This window comes from Chanodichthys erythropterus, chromosome 22 (assembly GCF_024489055.1).
Source record: "Chanodichthys erythropterus isolate Z2021 chromosome 22, ASM2448905v1, whole genome shotgun sequence".
Classification (NCBI taxonomy): Eukaryota; Metazoa; Chordata; class Actinopteri; order Cypriniformes; family Xenocyprididae; genus Chanodichthys; species Chanodichthys erythropterus.
The window spans coordinates 28,653,621-28,670,376 of record NC_090242.1 but is presented as its reverse complement, the minus strand read 5'-3'; the positions used below and the strand labels follow the sequence as shown (position 1 = coordinate 28,670,376).

The following is a 16,756-nucleotide window of genomic DNA, read 5'->3' as shown; positions in this document are numbered from 1 at the left end:
GTTTTAGCTCTAAGACTATGTGCCATATTACTAGAGAGAAGATAGCACTACCCCAGGAGGGATGAATACCATGTCTTTTCAACAGGTCAGGTCTGCCCGACAAACTTTTCCAATTGACCCTTCGCAAAGACCCGCCCCCCTTAGTTATTGTTGCTTTGTCCGACAAGCGGTGGCGCTGTCGCGCCACACACAATGAAAAATACATTGCAGAACAAAGAGGAAACTGACAACACATCTACAGACAACACAAAGCAGGTAACTTAGGATATTAAACAAAGTCCCAGCTTTCAAACTGTGTAGTTATTATAAAGTTATAAAACCGTTTTGTGGCTCTTTAATATGTCGTGACCATGGTCGTGACAGATTGCTGTAGCGCCTCAGCTCAAGAGGCTCGTAAACTGATCATTTCTTCCTACTAGTCCATTTATAGCATCAAATAAACATGAATGAACATGAGAATGAATGTTGTTTCAAACGCGTAGAGATGTACACAATTTTTCAAGTTTAACTCCACCGAGGTTAATCTTCTAACTACTGGCTGCTTTTTTGGACAAAATGGCTGATACGGCATTCTGATTGGTTAGATTGCTTGTCAATCAAACCCCAGCAAAGGGTCAATTGTCAATGAAACCTATATTATTCTGCGGACACCACTTAGACAGCCAGCCATGAGTGATGATAATCTGCTAACTATCTCATCACTCTGATGAACAGGAAGGGGACCAGAACAAATTACTTTTTCTGACATCGTACTTGCGAGTTCACACACAATTGTGGTTATCACCTATACCGATATATTGTTACACCCTAAATTAACATGATATCGATATTTCATGCTTTGAATATCACGATTATCGTCATCACTGGTATATTGCGACACCCCTAAAAGGAACACTGCTTTTGTTTTTGTTTTTTATCTTAGTCAATCGCTGTAATCCTGAAATAAAAGCTTCAGTGAGCGACATCTTTTGTTTTGTCATCAGTAAGACATTACAACACATTTTATTTAAACCAGGACACTGCTAATGACAATGTATATGATTTTCATTTTATTGAAAAGGTTGAACTACGAATAGCCTATAAGAAATATGACAATGGTACATTCATTCATTATTCTACACAAAACACTGTAAGTCATCCTTTGTCAATTATAACTGTGGTAACTCCAAGTACTTAAAATTTATTTGCCACAACCAAGATTTATAAAGCATATTTAATACACATTAATGTTTCACATTGTTGACAAATGTTTCAATTACATAGCAAGATATTTTTTAACATCTCAAGTTTTCAAAACAATTCCACAAGTTTAATAGCGGGGACATTGAAAATTAAATTTTAATAGGTTTAATATGTTTTATTTTAATATGTTACCCAATCATAGCAGTGGGTGTTTACTTCCAAGTCTTCAAATGGCACACCCATCAAAACTGAGTGTTCAAAAGAGAGGCTCAAAAACAGGATAGAAAATAGCTTATTTCTTCTAAATTACAATGTTTTTTTAATGTAAAAATCTTGATAACATTATAAGTGGACCTCAGAGAACATTATAAAAATGCTGTTCACGACCACTTTAAATCTGTGCTTCGTTCCTCCATTTTAAAGGCATAATTTGAATAAACAAATTTTCTATATGTGGCAGAGCACACAGTCTGTGTAGAGCGTATTCACAATTAATAGTCTGTAATAAATATATGAAAAACTTGGTTTACAAACAAAAACATGATCAAAAACAGCAATCCTTAGTATCAAGCAAGAATTAAACTCTCAGTCCTGTCAGCGTGGGCGGGGCTGAAGTTGCCTTGGTAACCAGAGGTGGAGCAGGTTCTAAGTTATAAGTCGTGGCGGCTGTAAGTAATTCTTTCTCGAAGTCTTTGGATCATATTGCGACTTGCTCTGCTCCGCTTCACCACCAGAACCTCAAAACTACCTTCAGCTTGAAAGAATACACTTGAACGATGTGCGGTAAGTTCAGCTTTTTATCATTATTACTGTACAGGAATAGGAATTCTGTATATGAATCGCTTTGATAAGATAACGTTACATATCTTCTCATACTGTTAGTTTTCATTTTGTTATTGTCTCTATTAAATTATTAGTACAAGTGTGTGAACGTGAATAGCCGAATGCTAGCGACATCATTTCAATGTAAATATTTGGCAGGTCTTGTCATCATTCACTCGAGCTGACAGTTAATGTGACAGACAGATCCGGTTTGCAGTGCGACAGCGGTGGCGACTCAACCTAGTGAACTGCCTACCTAGACAGCATTTCAGGATATCAAAATCGTTATGATCGAACGCACCTACAATGGCTAAATATGTTGCGGATTTTTTTTTTTTTTTTTTTTTTTTTTTTTGTTGGTTTCGATATGCATGTGACGCACAAGAAGTGTGTATAGGTAGCAGCACAAACTGCGTTTTAAGACACGTGATTAAATATACTATCAGGATCCACCACTTTGAGCTCGACGTGGCAAATGTGTTGAATGAGCTTTATCACTGTGTCTACCATTATTAAAAATAATAAGTATATTTAAAAAGAAATAATATAAAATTAATTAAATAAAAGGCAGCTTAGACATACTTAAAGAGAGTACATTTTCACATTTTTTTCAAGACTATGTTTCTTAAAGTACAGTGATGCACTTTGTAATAATGTCAAATTAAAAGTTTTACTTTACCAAAGTACATTTTGATCTTTTAATTTTTTGTCGTGTTTTAAAGAAGTGCCAATACAGTAATTTTGATGTGCTGACACCAATATACTAAATCACATATTAAGTATTTATAATTTAACTGTAGTTTGTTGTTTGATTTTTAAAGTTAATATATGTTAAATGTTACAAATTATCTATCTTTCTATCTTTCTATCTATCTATCTATCTATCTATCTATCTATCTATCTATCTATCTATCTATCTATCTATCTATCTTTGTTTCTTTCATTTCCATTTGTCTCTCTGCCAACAAGCATCATTTAGTTAATCCTCCACTCTGTTAATATCATAAGGTCTCTAAGCCTTGTTACCTTGTATTTGGCAGGAATTTTCGCCTACCTGAATTACAGAGTGCCACGGACGAGGAGGGATATCATTCAGACCCTCATAAAGGGACTTCAAAGGCTGGAGTACAGGGGTTATGACTCTGCAGGTAAGACTGCCACTCCCACCTCTGCTAGGGTAATGTTAGGGTGTTCCGCAGGTAACAGATACGGCACAAGAACTGAACAGTGGCCTCGTTTCTTGTATTTTGGCAGCGCAGAGAACCTGGAGTGTCAGTTCTTTTAGCTGAAGCAGTCAGTTGATATTTGTGTGAAGGGGATTATTGTGCAGTTAATCTTGTTTTTTTTTTTTTTTAACGTGCTCAGGCCCTTCTTTCTCATCTTATGCATTCATTCTGTTTTTATCAAGACTTTAAAACAGAGACAAAGAGAGGTAGTGACCATAAATGATGTTGTTCTTTGATGGAAATTGTGTATTGTGTTTATTTATTTATTTATTGTTCAGGTGTTGCAGTAGATGGCCCAGGAAAAGATCACGCAGCTAATATCAGCCTCTATAAGAAGACGGGGAAGGTGAAAGCTCTTGATGAAGAGATCTACAGTATGTTAACCCGCTTTACTGTCAGTCTTCTTTTCTCTTTAAAGTGCATCTATAATGATTAATTTTCTTGATTTTTTTCTTTTTTTCTTGTTTGTATCATCAGAGAACAACTCCATCGAATTTGAGGCAGAACTAGACACACACTTTGGCATTGCACACACTCGCTGGGCCACGCATGGAGAGCCCAGTTCTCTCAACAGCCACCCTCAACGATCCGACAAGAACAATGGTAAGACAACGAGCGAGATGGGAGACAACACAAATTAGCTGACCTTGTGATGGTCATCTGGTTTATATCCGGTCATTAGTAAACCATCTGTGGTTGCCGTCAGTTTATGTGCTTTTTATTAAAAAAAGACAGGACTTGGCAGCCGAAACAGGCTTTAAAGCTATTAGGTTTTGTTTGTAAATGAAAGGCTAGTGAAAGCTGTAATGCTGTGAATGATGGTTCAGATGTGAAAGTTCACCTCAGAAAATAAACACCACAAGTAGGGGGTTGAAACAAGACAGCAGGAGGTTCCTCTTGCCACACAGTTTGCTGCGCTACTAATTCTGGATCAGCTTTCTCCTGTAATTCATAAAGGACACTATAAAGAAGTTTTTTTGTTCCTTTTATATTTTGCCTGATGAGAATGTTATCCAATTTGATTTGAGAATGATCCAAAGAGCATCTTAGGTTAGATGAACATCTGTACAAAGCAGTGTAGATGATCATTGTCACAAAGTTACTTACATTCGATTTGTGACAGAAATAGTGTATTCCAAAATATTTCTGATGAATTGTGTTATAACTTTTATTTTAAAAATTGTAAAACTTATTAAATTATTAAAACCTGGGTGAAGGGTATTTATTCATCATGAATTAAAGTTACATTTTATTAATATTAAAGTCATCAAAACTAGAGCCACCTCTCTCTCTCTCTCTCTCTCTCTGTCTCTCTCTCCGTCTCTCTCTCCCGCTCCCACTTTGCTTCATGTCTACTCTTCACTATACCTTAAAGGCAAACCAATCCAAAAATGAATATTATAAAAAAAATTAAATAAATAAATAAATAAAAAAAAACTCAAATAAGTATGTGAATTACATTACTTTTTTTTTATTTTATACCTTTTACCTTAAGCACTGAACACTCTGGACATTCTCTCAACCAACTTCATTAGATACATCCTGGGATGCTTTTCCAATATTATTGAATGAGTTCACATGTATGCTGAGCATGTTAGATGCTTTTTCTTTATATTTTGGTCCAATTCATCAATGAAAAAAAAAAATTAAATTCTTGCATAGACACAATTTATATTTACATTTTTCTGAAGTAAATTGTTAAACTACAAACTAGTCGACAATTACATTGTTGTGTAGCATTAAAGTTAGCTTGTATGTCTTTAAGATTATGAGCAAAATGTGGGTGTATCTAAACTTTTGATCAGTGTTGTTCATTCAATGAGGACAAATTGTTATGAACAACAGTACCTTTATAAAATTACTACACCACACATAGATAATGAACCGTTTGTCAAACAGCCATTCTTCAAGTCTGTTTCACTTTGAAATAGAAACATTCATTAATGACATGAAAGTGACAGCCATTGTTGTCTATCAACTATTATATGTTGAATCTTACTGACAGCACGTTTTGTATGTGACCATATGTCATAAAGAGGAATGTGGCCCTACTTGCTGTTGTGACATTAGTACGCTTACAAAATTTTTTTTGCTACATTCCAATTTGCTACTTTTTACAATTAAACACACCTGAACCAGCTAATCAAGATTTTCAGGATTATCAGATAGGAAGGTGGCACTCCAGGAACAGGATTTGACACCCCTGTATAATTTGTTTCCTTATGTATTTTAACTCAAGTTCTCTTTAATTTATTCATCCTTCTTTTTACGTTTCTCTCCAGAGTTTGTTGTCATCCACAACGGCATTATCACAAATTACAAGGAGCTGAAAAAGTACCTGGTGAGTACCTAGATTTAAAGACCACTTTACTGGAGCCATTGCTGTGAAATCCATTCAACTTTAATGAGAAGAAATGCAGGGTGGGGATCATTTAGAATGTAAAAAGGAGGCACTACATACCAGAAAAGAATAGAGCCAGTTTGCTTAAAGGTGCCCAAGAACGTTCTTTCACATATAAGTCTAAGGTGTCTCCTTAATGTGTCTGTGAAGTTTCAGCTCAAAATACCCCATAGATTTTTTTAAATAATTTTTTTTAACTGCCTATTTTTGGGCACCATTAACAATGCACTGATTTACACTCGGTGCCGCCCCTTTTAAGACGCATGCTTCCTGCCACACGAGCTGTCGACTATATTACAGCGCATTTACAAAGTTCACACAGCTAATATAACCCTCAAATGGATCTTAACAAGATGTTCATCATGCATGCTGCATGCATGCTTCGAATTGTGTGAGTATAGTATTTATTTGGATGTTAAAAGTTTAATTCTGAGTGAATTTGAGGCTGTCCTCCGTGGCTAACGGCTATTGCTACACTGTTGGGAGAGATTTATAAAGAATGAAGTTGTGTTTATGAATTATACAGACTGCAAGTGTTTAATAATGAAAATAGCGACGGCTCTTGTCTCCTTACAGTAAGAAACGATGGTAACTTTAACCTTATTTAACAGTACATTAGCGACATGCTAACGAAACTTTTAGAAAGAAAATGTACAAATATCACTAAAAATATCATGCTATCATGGATTATGTCAGTTATTATTGCTCCATCTGCCATTTTTCGCTGTTGTTCTTGCTTGCTTACCTAGTCTGATAATTCGGCTGTGTGCAGCTCCAGATGTTAACTGGCTGCCCTTGTCTAATGCCTTTTATAATGTTGGGAACATGGGCTGGCATATGCAAATATTGGAGCGTACACCCCGACTGTTACGTAACAGTCGGTGTTATGTTGAGATTCTCCTGTTCTTCGGAGGTCGTTTAAACAAATGAGATTTATATAAGAAGGAGGAAACAATGGAGTTTGAGACTCACTGTATGTCATTTCCATGTACTGAACTCTTGTTATTCAACTATGCCGAGGTAAATTCAATTTTTGAATCTAGGGCACTTTTAAACAATGCCAAAATATCTAGTAACCCACACAGCCTGTAATTGACATCAGTGGAGAAAGAAACTAATTGCAGAGAAATATTTTTCTTTTGAGATAACACGCACAAATGAAACTGTTGAAAATCAAGAATCCAGTAATTTTTAAAAGGAATATGCGCGATTAGGAATCACGCTTGAGGGCGAAAGATTTTCCCATGCAGAATATTCAACAGGTTGGTCATGTTGGTCAACAAGTTGGTCATGGGAATTCGTAGAGATGACCAAAAGAAAGCTGCTTTACTCACCCCCATGGATGACATGGGGGTGAGTAAATTATCAAGAAATTTTCATTCTGAAGTGAACTAATCCTTTAAGCCCAGGAAAATGTTTTGATTTCATAATGATTTTAAAGGTGCAATCACATTTCTGCAAAATTTCATGGAATTTCCTTTATTGTCAATGGTCTCGCACTCACACAGAAGTCACTCTCAAACCAAGCAGCTTTCTTTTGATCATCTCTACGAATTCCCATGACCAACTTGAACCTGTTGAATATTCTGCATGGGGAAAATCTTTCGCCCTCAAGCGTGATTCCTAATCGCGCATATTCCTTTTAAAAATTACTGGATTCTGTCTACGAAAATTTGCATAACAGCGATAAATGTGACCACACAGTATACAGAGCATGCGCATAGTCGAGACATAAAGAGTAAATGCTGCATGCCTGGTCTTCTTACATCATAACTTGCGTCATAATCTCTTGTTAGGTGTGGACCTTAAGGCAAGATGCATAATAGGACAAAGTGTAGAAAATATGTGATTGTTCATGACATAATTATCATTTTATCTTTTCAAATGAATCTGTTTTACAGATTGTGTCTTTCTCATTTTAGTGGTACACATCAAGTCATTTATTGTTAGTACAATCTCACAGTAGTTCATTGCACACAGTATCCCATAAAACAAGATTCATAAGCAATGAGGAAGTGTTTAAAACCAATATAAGTTTAGTATTTATCTCTCTCTCTTTCTCTCTCCCTTTCACTTTCATTCATCTCTGATTTCTTCATTCTGCCCGTTTCACAAAAGAAAAACATGTTTTGTTTTGCCGCTGCTTGTGTCTGTAACCATGGCTTTTCCATCCCAACCCATTGATAGGTTTCCAAAGGCTATGAGTTTGAGTCCGACACAGACACAGAGGTCATCCCTAAGTTGATCAAGTATCTCTATGACAACCGCGAGAACGATTATGTGTCCTTCTCCACCCTAGTGGAGCGCGTCATTCAGCAGCTGGTAAGCATCACGAGTGTATGTGTGTGTGTGTTTGGGGTGAAGGGGTGGTCTTACTCATGCCTCTGGGAATCCCTTGCTCGGATTGTGAAAGTTAAAGGCCAGTTCTTGCTCATTTTCAGCCCTCTTAAAAACAAAGAAAAGAAGTTCAGAAGTTCTGCTCTGTTTAAGGGGTAGTTACATGATTTTCACCATGATATTTTAGTCATATTCTCACTGATACATCAAGTAAGGCATAAATAAGGAGTGTTTTAATGTTTTTTTTTTTTCTTTGTAAGCATCTTCATCTTTAACAAATTGATCACGAAGTCAAAGTTTGGTCTTGACTGTCAGTTATATAACCAACGTTAACATTTATCAGCACATAGTCGAACAGCTCTTCCTCGTTTCCAAGTGATTAATATTACCTAGATTTTCAAATGTGGACAACCAGACCTTATTTTATGAGTCATTGTCAGTACCTTTGGACGACTCTCATGGCCATAATATTCACTTCTGGGAAGTTCAGCTCTATCCAAACATTGTTCAGTGACGTTGTACGAGCGAGGGAGGTGCTCTTTGAGATATTCCTGACAGGACTCTACTTTATCATTGGTTTATAAAACACCCTACCTTCCTATCAGCATAACGACTGTGTGACATTCCCCGTTTTTACCATATCTATGGTACTCTGCCTGTTTTATGGCATCTTCTGTAAATTGATTACTATAAATTTTGATTATTCTCTATCTAAACAGCTTTGGCAGCCATCTTAGTGATGGAAGGCAGAAAGATAAAAAGATGATAACATTGACGTCTTGCTTAAGGGGCGGCTGCAAGTTTCTAAGCAACCTCTTCAGCTAAAGGACATTAACTGACCTGCTTTGAAAGGGACGAGAAAAGGGAAACAAGTCTCATTCGGAGACTAATTGAAAACAGGCTTAGGCGCTTTGTGCATTTAACTTCGCAAAGACATGGACACAAAGATTCCTGATAAAAAATAAAAAAGGTTTTACAGCAAAATCAATAGCAGGAAATAAATAATAATGTGCGGTACAAAGTAAATGAGGCATATTTTTCAGATTTGTGCAGTGTAATATTATTTTCATGACCGTTAATGACAGTTTTCCCAAAATTCTCATTATTGCAAAATGTTTTGTGAAATAATATTTCAGGATATTACTATTTTCACTTTATGTTTGATTAAATGCAGTGAATATTTTTTTGTTTTTTAAAGAAGTTGAGAGACTTTCAAAAACATAAAAAATTGCACTGACCTCAAACTTAGTTATGTAAATGTTATATACAGCTATTATGTATGTGTGTGTAATAAAATGTGTCTTCTGGGAACAAACTGTGTATATAGAGCAATTTAGTAAAGGCTGCATGTGTTGAAGCACGTAGACATAAAATGTGAGTTGTGTATCAGTGTGTTATAAATGTGTGGACTGGAGTCTGTGTGTGTGCTTTTCTTTGGGCAGTGAGTCAGGAGAGGCTCATTGAAGAGGTAGGGGCAAATATAAGTTCCCTCAGCACACAGAGAGGGCCCCTATTCCCCTTAGTTCAACCCTCACTGTGGGGCTCTGTTCCTCTCAGCTCCCCCGTGCCCCTCCACCTCACTGCGCCTCCGCTTCAGGCCTGATCCTCAGCTGCGCTACAGAGGTGGGCTGACGAAGAAACGCGAGACCCTACCTTTGTCCGTTCAACAGAACGATGATGTTTCCATTTAGATCTGTATCATAGCTGTTCCTGTGCCTCACCAATGAACATTTGTCTCATTCACTGTTTTTTCTTTATCTTCCCTCAGGAAGGGGCATTCGCTCTGGTTTTCAAAAGCATTCATTTCCCAGGAGAGGCCATTGCCACCAGGTCAGCAAGAGCTATGGTTTCTCTGAACTGTAACACACTCAGGTTTCCTCATTCCTTTCTTGCTCTTTCCATCTTCGGAGATGAACTCCTCCTGATTATTTCTCTTCGTGCCAGTGAACAGGAGCCAGAGGGTTACAATTTGTTGTCGCTAGAAAAGATTTATGATGTTCACTTACAGTTTGCACATTTAAAGACAAGGAACTAGGATCCTTAAAAAGCTGTGGCTGTCCAGGAATCAGGGATAATAACAAAGGTGTTTATTAAGGGTTATTTCACCACGCTTGGTTGGTACTCTGACCCTGTATATATAATTTTCTGTCGAATGAGGCCAAGACTAAAGTTAATTATTCCCATCTGCCCAGCACTGATTGTGAACGAATGTGTTGTTGGTTTTGGTCGATTCTGTCCTGCTGTGAAGGGAACATTTTAAGACAAGCCATGTTGCAAGACCCATCACTGTGGGTTTCTCCGTAAACAGTAAAATGCTGTTGTTGTTTTTGCACCATCTACAAGTAAGAGACTTTTTGGAAAGGTTATTCATGGAACATTAGAGGGGGGATGTTGCTTGGAATATTTGTGAGTGGTGTTTGCCAAGGACTTTTCAAACTCTTTGATGCCAAGGACCCCCAAATCCGAAGAGAGACCCACTTCTTAAAATAAATGAAAGTCAATGGTTCTAATGGTGCTTTCACACTTGGTTTAATTGCCTGGTCTGAACCCAAGTTTCATTGCCCCCACTGGATTGTGTTCACATTATATTATTTGGGTCCAAACCGCAGTGCGTTTGCATCATCAAAGCTTGGCTGGTAACGACGATGCAGGAGAATGCGACAAAATCAGGGTATCTGCAGATATGAACAAGTTAAATTTAAGACTTTTTAAGAACTTTTTAATACCACCTTACATGAAATTTAAGACCAAACCTGCGATGGAAATGCACGCGCGCACACACACACACACGCGCACACACACACATATATATATATATATATATATATATATATATATATATATATATATATATATATATATATATATATATATATATATATATTAAATAATTATTGTACATTAATACATATATATATATTAAATGTATTAAAAGAATTGTTATTATTAAAGTACCTGCGAAATGTTTGGAAACAATTATTGATGTTAAAATAAGTCCATTCTGCTCATCAGGGCTGCATTTATTTGATCAAAAATACAGTAAAAACAGCAACATTGTGAAATATCCTTACAAATAAAAAACATTTTCTATATTTTATAAAAAATATTTTATAAAATGTAATTTATTCCTGTGATCATTTTCAACATCATTACTCAAGTCTTCAGTGTCACATGATCCTTCAGAAATTATTACAATTTGATTTGATGCTTAAGAAACATTTCTGATTATCAATGTTGAAAACAGTTGTGCTGCTTCATATTTTTGTGGAAATGGTGATATTTGTTTGAAAAATAGGAAGTTCAATGAACAGCATTTATTTGAAATTATATTACATGTATTTATCAAATATATTATTTATTAAAGTATTTATTAAATAGAAATATTCTGTAACATTTTAAATGTCTTCACTCACTTTATCACTTTAAAGTATGATGAATTAAAGTATTATTTTTTCTATTTTTTAAATCTTACCACAAATGTTTAAATTGGATTTCCAAAACAATTTTAAGCAGCAAAAACTGCATTTTAACCTTAATAATATAAATAGTGAATGTTTCTTGAGCAGCAAATCAGAATTTCTGAAGAATCATGTGACACTGAAACTTCTCTTAAACAACAACAGAATTATAAACGATTCTAATGACTAATATTGCATTCCCAAATGCAAATTTAAACGTCACAAACAAAGTAGCATTTACAGTGAATCGAAAATGAAAACACCACTGCTACAGCAAACATGCAGCACCTTCAGACTATTATTTATATAATTACATCACAGCCGTTGCAAATTATAGGCCTATATTAAATTCCCACCACCATTCATAAAAAGTTACCGAACACATTTCAGCGCTGATTCTACTCTCATTTGGCACGTTGACCCATTTGAACTCTTTTAGGAACCGTTCATATGTCGCGTCTAAAAACGCATGGAAAACGACGCTTTCTCCTTTCCAAAGCGCTCGGGCGCTGCGGTGGCGTCTTTCGTTACTAAGCAACCATGAGCTGCGCTCTCCAGCTCTGGCCCATTCTGTCGGGGACGTATTAGAAAACATAAAACATACATAAATGATTTTTGCGGTAATGCAACTAAAAATATTTAAGACCTATCCAATCTGCATTTAAGACATTTTAAGACTTTTTAAGGACCCGCGGATACCCTGAAAATGCATAGCACTTTTATATTTTGGTTTTTGAACCTTCTTTTTCAGTCTGCTGCGAATGTACTGCAAATGTTCTAAAGAAAACCAAAGTCCGTTTCTGATGAAGGCGACCATAAATGAGATATACATTCGCTTTGCTTGAAATGCGTCAGTTGCACTTGTCAGGAAAGTGAGTGAGAACACAAAAAACGTTGACTCAAGTACGATTCATGGGTGCACTCCCTTCTCAGTAAGAAAGCTTTTACATCATCCAAATGATCCGAACTGACGTCAATCGAACCTGTGTGCGCACCAGAAGTTCTAGTGTGAATGCACCCTAAAACAACACTGACCCCATTGACTTGTGTGGACTAAAAAACACATTTTAACTTTTATAGCCCTAAAAAAAACATTTGTACAGTCTTTTTCACATTTTTCATGGACCCACTGATACCTTCTTGAGGCCTCCTAGCAACCATCTACAGCAGTAGTACAAAAGACTTTACATATATCAAGTGCACTCATATTACTAATGGGAGAAAGTACAATGCGAATAGAATACAACAGTCAGGTTCCAGAAATAGAAACTCCATTTATTTTCTCCATAGGGAAATTGATTTTTAACAATAACTTATAAAGCTTTAAAAACAGCCTCATTGTGAGCTACAAGGTTGTTAACTGATAGTATTTTCTTCTGTTGAACCCGTCAGCTCACATCATTTCAACTTAGTTTTAAAATAATTGTGTTTAACAGCGGAATTCTTTGTGAAAAACTATGTTGCCCATGATGATGTACGGAAAATTCCACCAATCAGAGTCAAAACCATCAAAACGTGCCAAAAGATCCCACCCACTCCCATGGAACACTACGAATGACATAATCGAATCGGTCTCTCTATGCTCTCAAAATAATTCAATATGTCAATGTATATGCATATTTTGCAATAAACTTCCAAATCAGCCGAATAAGTGAGTGTTGTAAAATGCAGTCTACTGTTGCTAAACTGCAGGATGTGCTTGATATTAAACAGTGTTATTAAAAGCTCATTGAGCTGTAAAGGCACACTGTTCCCTAGGCAGTTTTCTGTGCGTGTGCTCCGAGACGGAGCTGAACTGTATAAGCAAAGTATACTGTGGGCTTCGGATTCGTGGCTAAACGGTCAAATAGCCTACACACAAATATGTTGAAATGCCGTTTTGGTAAGTATCCTTGTAAACACAGTCTTTTATGTCTTAAATGAATGTAAACAGTTGAGAACGAAAATGCGTGTGTAACAGTATATTGGATCTCTGCAGCTCTTAAAGTGACAGCAGCCTAATAAATCTGCTGCAGTCATTAGTCAAGTCATCTTCATTTATATAGCGCTTTTTAAAATACACATTGTTTCAAAGCAGCTTCACAGTGATAATAGGAAAATAAATGGACAGAGATTGTTTTGGCTTTACAGCAGCTCTAGGAAAAAGTTATTATCGAGCTAAAGTAAGGTTTTGATTGAATCACTTCTGTTGTAAAAATCGTTAATTATTAAGTTAGGGGCCACTTAAATGACACCTTTTTAACTGAAAACAGAAGACTTGTAATGCGTTCTTGCCATTCATTTATGTGTTTAGTCTATAGGTATGCGCGTTTAAATGTGTATGTGTACAGATGCTTAGTCTTTTTTACAAAGGGACACCGCCAAATTACTTGTCTGGCCCACATAATACAAAATTATTAGTCGTTTCCGCGGATCCATGCGAACTGGAATAATTTTGATAACGTTTCATCTATACATAGGGAAAGGAAGCAGGCCTTCGCAAGGATAGTTTAGTTGACACTTCAGGGCTGCGTTGTCGTTGTGTCTAAGCTTCATCTCATCTGGATACGGCCTGTATCTGGCAGACTACGGTAAACCTCAGAATAAACAGAGAGAGACTAATTTTAGCATAGACGGCATTCTTCTTATGATGTAGCGAGTACATCAGGTGTTATGAAAAATGTTCTTGTTCTGACTGATCTAATTTATGCAGCCTAACAATTTACATTTGAATTATAGAAGTAGATAATGTGTTATGTGTATGCCAGGTTAAACAGATGTGTTTTTTTGTCTAGATACTAGGAATGCTAGGAAGACTGCTCCAAAGTTTAGGAGATAAAAAGGAAAAGGATCTACCACCTGGTGTTTATTTTGATACTCTAGGCATTATCAACTGGCCAGAATTTTGAGATCGCAATAGACATGAAGGACTATGATGTGTTAAGAGCTCGCTCAAGTACTGGGGAGCTAAACCATTTAGTACTTTGTAAGTAATTAGCAAGATTTTAATATTTATATGATGTTTAATAGGGAGCCAATGCAGTGTTGACTCTAGCTGCTGCGTTTTGGACCAGCTGGAGTTTGTTTATTAGGCGGGCAGGGCAACCACCCAGTAAAGCAGTACAGTAATCCAGCCTTGAGGTCACTGATGCATGAACTAACTGTTCTGCATTTGTCATTGAGAGCATATGCTGTACTTTAGATATATTTTTAAGATGGAAGAATGCGGTTGTACAGATGCTAGAAATGTGGCTTTCAAATGAAAGATTGGTATCAAGGAGCACACCCAGGTTCCTAACTGACGACGAAGACTTAACAGAACATCCATCAAGTGTTAGACTGTGTTCTAGGTTATTATGTGCAGAGGTTTTTGGTCCAATAATTAGAATCTCTCAGGAAATTTCTAGTCATCCAATTTTTTATATCAGCTATCAGCTTGGCTAAATGAAATATACATGAGACTAGATAATGATCTGAGATGTCATCGCTCTGCTGCAGAATCGATTTGATTCCATGTGACAATATTAGATCTAAAGTATGATTACGACATTTAGTGGGTCCTGACATGTGTTGTCCAACTCCAATAGAGGTTAAAATGTCTGTAAATGCCAATCCCAAGGCGTCTTTTTCATTACATTTACATTTACATTTACATTTAGTCATTTAGCAGACGCTTTTATCCAAAGCGACTTACAAATGATCTACATGGATATTAAAATCACCAACAATAAGGACTTTATCCGCAGCCAGTACTAACTCTGATAGAAAGTCAGCAAATTCTTTGATAAAGTCTGTGTTGTACCCTGGTGGCCTGTATACAGTAGCCAACACAAACGTCAAGCGGGATTCATCACGTACACTAGATAACGTTACATAAAGCACCATTACTTATCTGAATACCGCTGTTAGTACATCTTATTGAAAAACCTAAAGCACTGTTAATTTTTAATTTGTATTTTTGTTCTGTTGAATTTTTTTTGTCGGTTTTGTTTGTAATTTAGTTTCTTTGTTTTTTTTTTTTGTGTATTTCTGACTGTTTACTTGTCTTCTGTAACTTTTTTGAGGACTTTTTTCACTTACATTAACAGCATAGTTTTTGCTGAAATATCGATAACTGTGAATTTTCACTGACATTTGATACTCGTATCATGAAATAAGTATTTGATCATATATCACCCATCAATAATTGTGTTAAATAACCATTATTTCAATATTGACCAGAATAATTGTGACTGTAAATTTTGCCATATTCGAGCAGCCCTCATTTCTCAATTTTTTCAGCATAATTTTATAATGCTGTTCACAGTGCTTCGTGGGATTGTGGTTCTTTCCCTCACTAAAGCTGTTAATTGCACAGTCTTGTACCTTTGTATTTTTGTCAGATTTTCAAATACTTTTTTGCTTCAAATCAACCTTTGTAATTTTATTATTCACCTCATAGCTGATTGGCTTGGTTCATAGCTTATATGGCATAACTTTTTTTAAACCCCTATGGAAGAAGTGAATGGAAAAAATATTTATGGAACCAGCGCAGCTGAAAAAGTGGACGGGCACTGTTGCACTCTATATGGCGAATAAGTTCCACCTTCAAGAGCCAATCACCAATTAGAACATTCTTCGCATTACTGCAGCTGACATTAGAAGCTCTGGTTGCCATAGAAACAGTCAGTGTCCTGACTCCTGAGATGCACTGTTATGACTACACATGCGCAGTGGCTGGACCAACCTGATATTTAAGCTTTTCTAGCATAAGAAAGAACATTTATGGGACAGTTTATGCCAGATTTTGTTGTTGATTTAAATTTGAGTGCGGCAAGCAGTTTTTGAGATATCAAGATTTCCCCATTCAAGTAGATGGAACATGGTCTTGGGTGCCCAAAATAGCTGCCTGGAGGCGATGCCTGAAATATAAATATTAGATGAAGTCTTAAATTTAAAAAACCTAAATGAAAATGATAGAAATATTGTTTTGGCAACTAACTGAAATAAAATAAGTTCAAAATTAAATTAAAAAATTAAACTGAAATTAAATTAAGTTCAAAATACTAAGATGATTGAAACTAAAACTGAAATAAATAATAAATTAAAGCTAAATAGAAATATTAAAGAACCTGACAAAATGACAAAAGCACGTAACGATTAAAAAGGTAACTAAATTAAAATGAATACTGAAAATAAACAAAATAAACACTCATTTTAATAGCTACTTAATAGTGTATAAATAATAAAAAACTAATAATAAACTACAAAACTGTAGTTAGTCTTAAATTCTAAATTCCAAGTTTATTGCTCTGTGTAGAATCCATCCCAAAGAATCCTTTCCAATGGATTAACATTAGCACATTACTTCC

General features: G+C 35.9%; 1 protein-coding gene across 1 annotated transcript in view; it reads left to right on the top strand.

Moving 5' to 3' along the window:
- The first annotated feature begins 1,808 nt into the window (after nucleotides 1-1,808).
- Nucleotides 1,809-16,756, top strand: part of gfpt2 (glutamine-fructose-6-phosphate transaminase 2) — a 31,418-nt gene continuing 16,470 nt past the window's right edge. Inside the window, exons 1-7 of the mRNA XM_067377039.1 lie at nucleotides 1,809-1,965; nucleotides 3,045-3,152; nucleotides 3,509-3,604; nucleotides 3,708-3,833; nucleotides 5,513-5,571; nucleotides 7,819-7,953; nucleotides 9,737-9,798. Coding sequence (XP_067233140.1) covers nucleotides 1,959-1,965; nucleotides 3,045-3,152; nucleotides 3,509-3,604; nucleotides 3,708-3,833; nucleotides 5,513-5,571; nucleotides 7,819-7,953; nucleotides 9,737-9,798 — 593 coding nt within the window. The 5' untranslated portion in view covers nucleotides 1,809-1,958. The remainder of the gene's footprint in view (nucleotides 1,966-3,044; nucleotides 3,153-3,508; nucleotides 3,605-3,707; nucleotides 3,834-5,512; nucleotides 5,572-7,818; nucleotides 7,954-9,736; nucleotides 9,799-16,756) is intronic.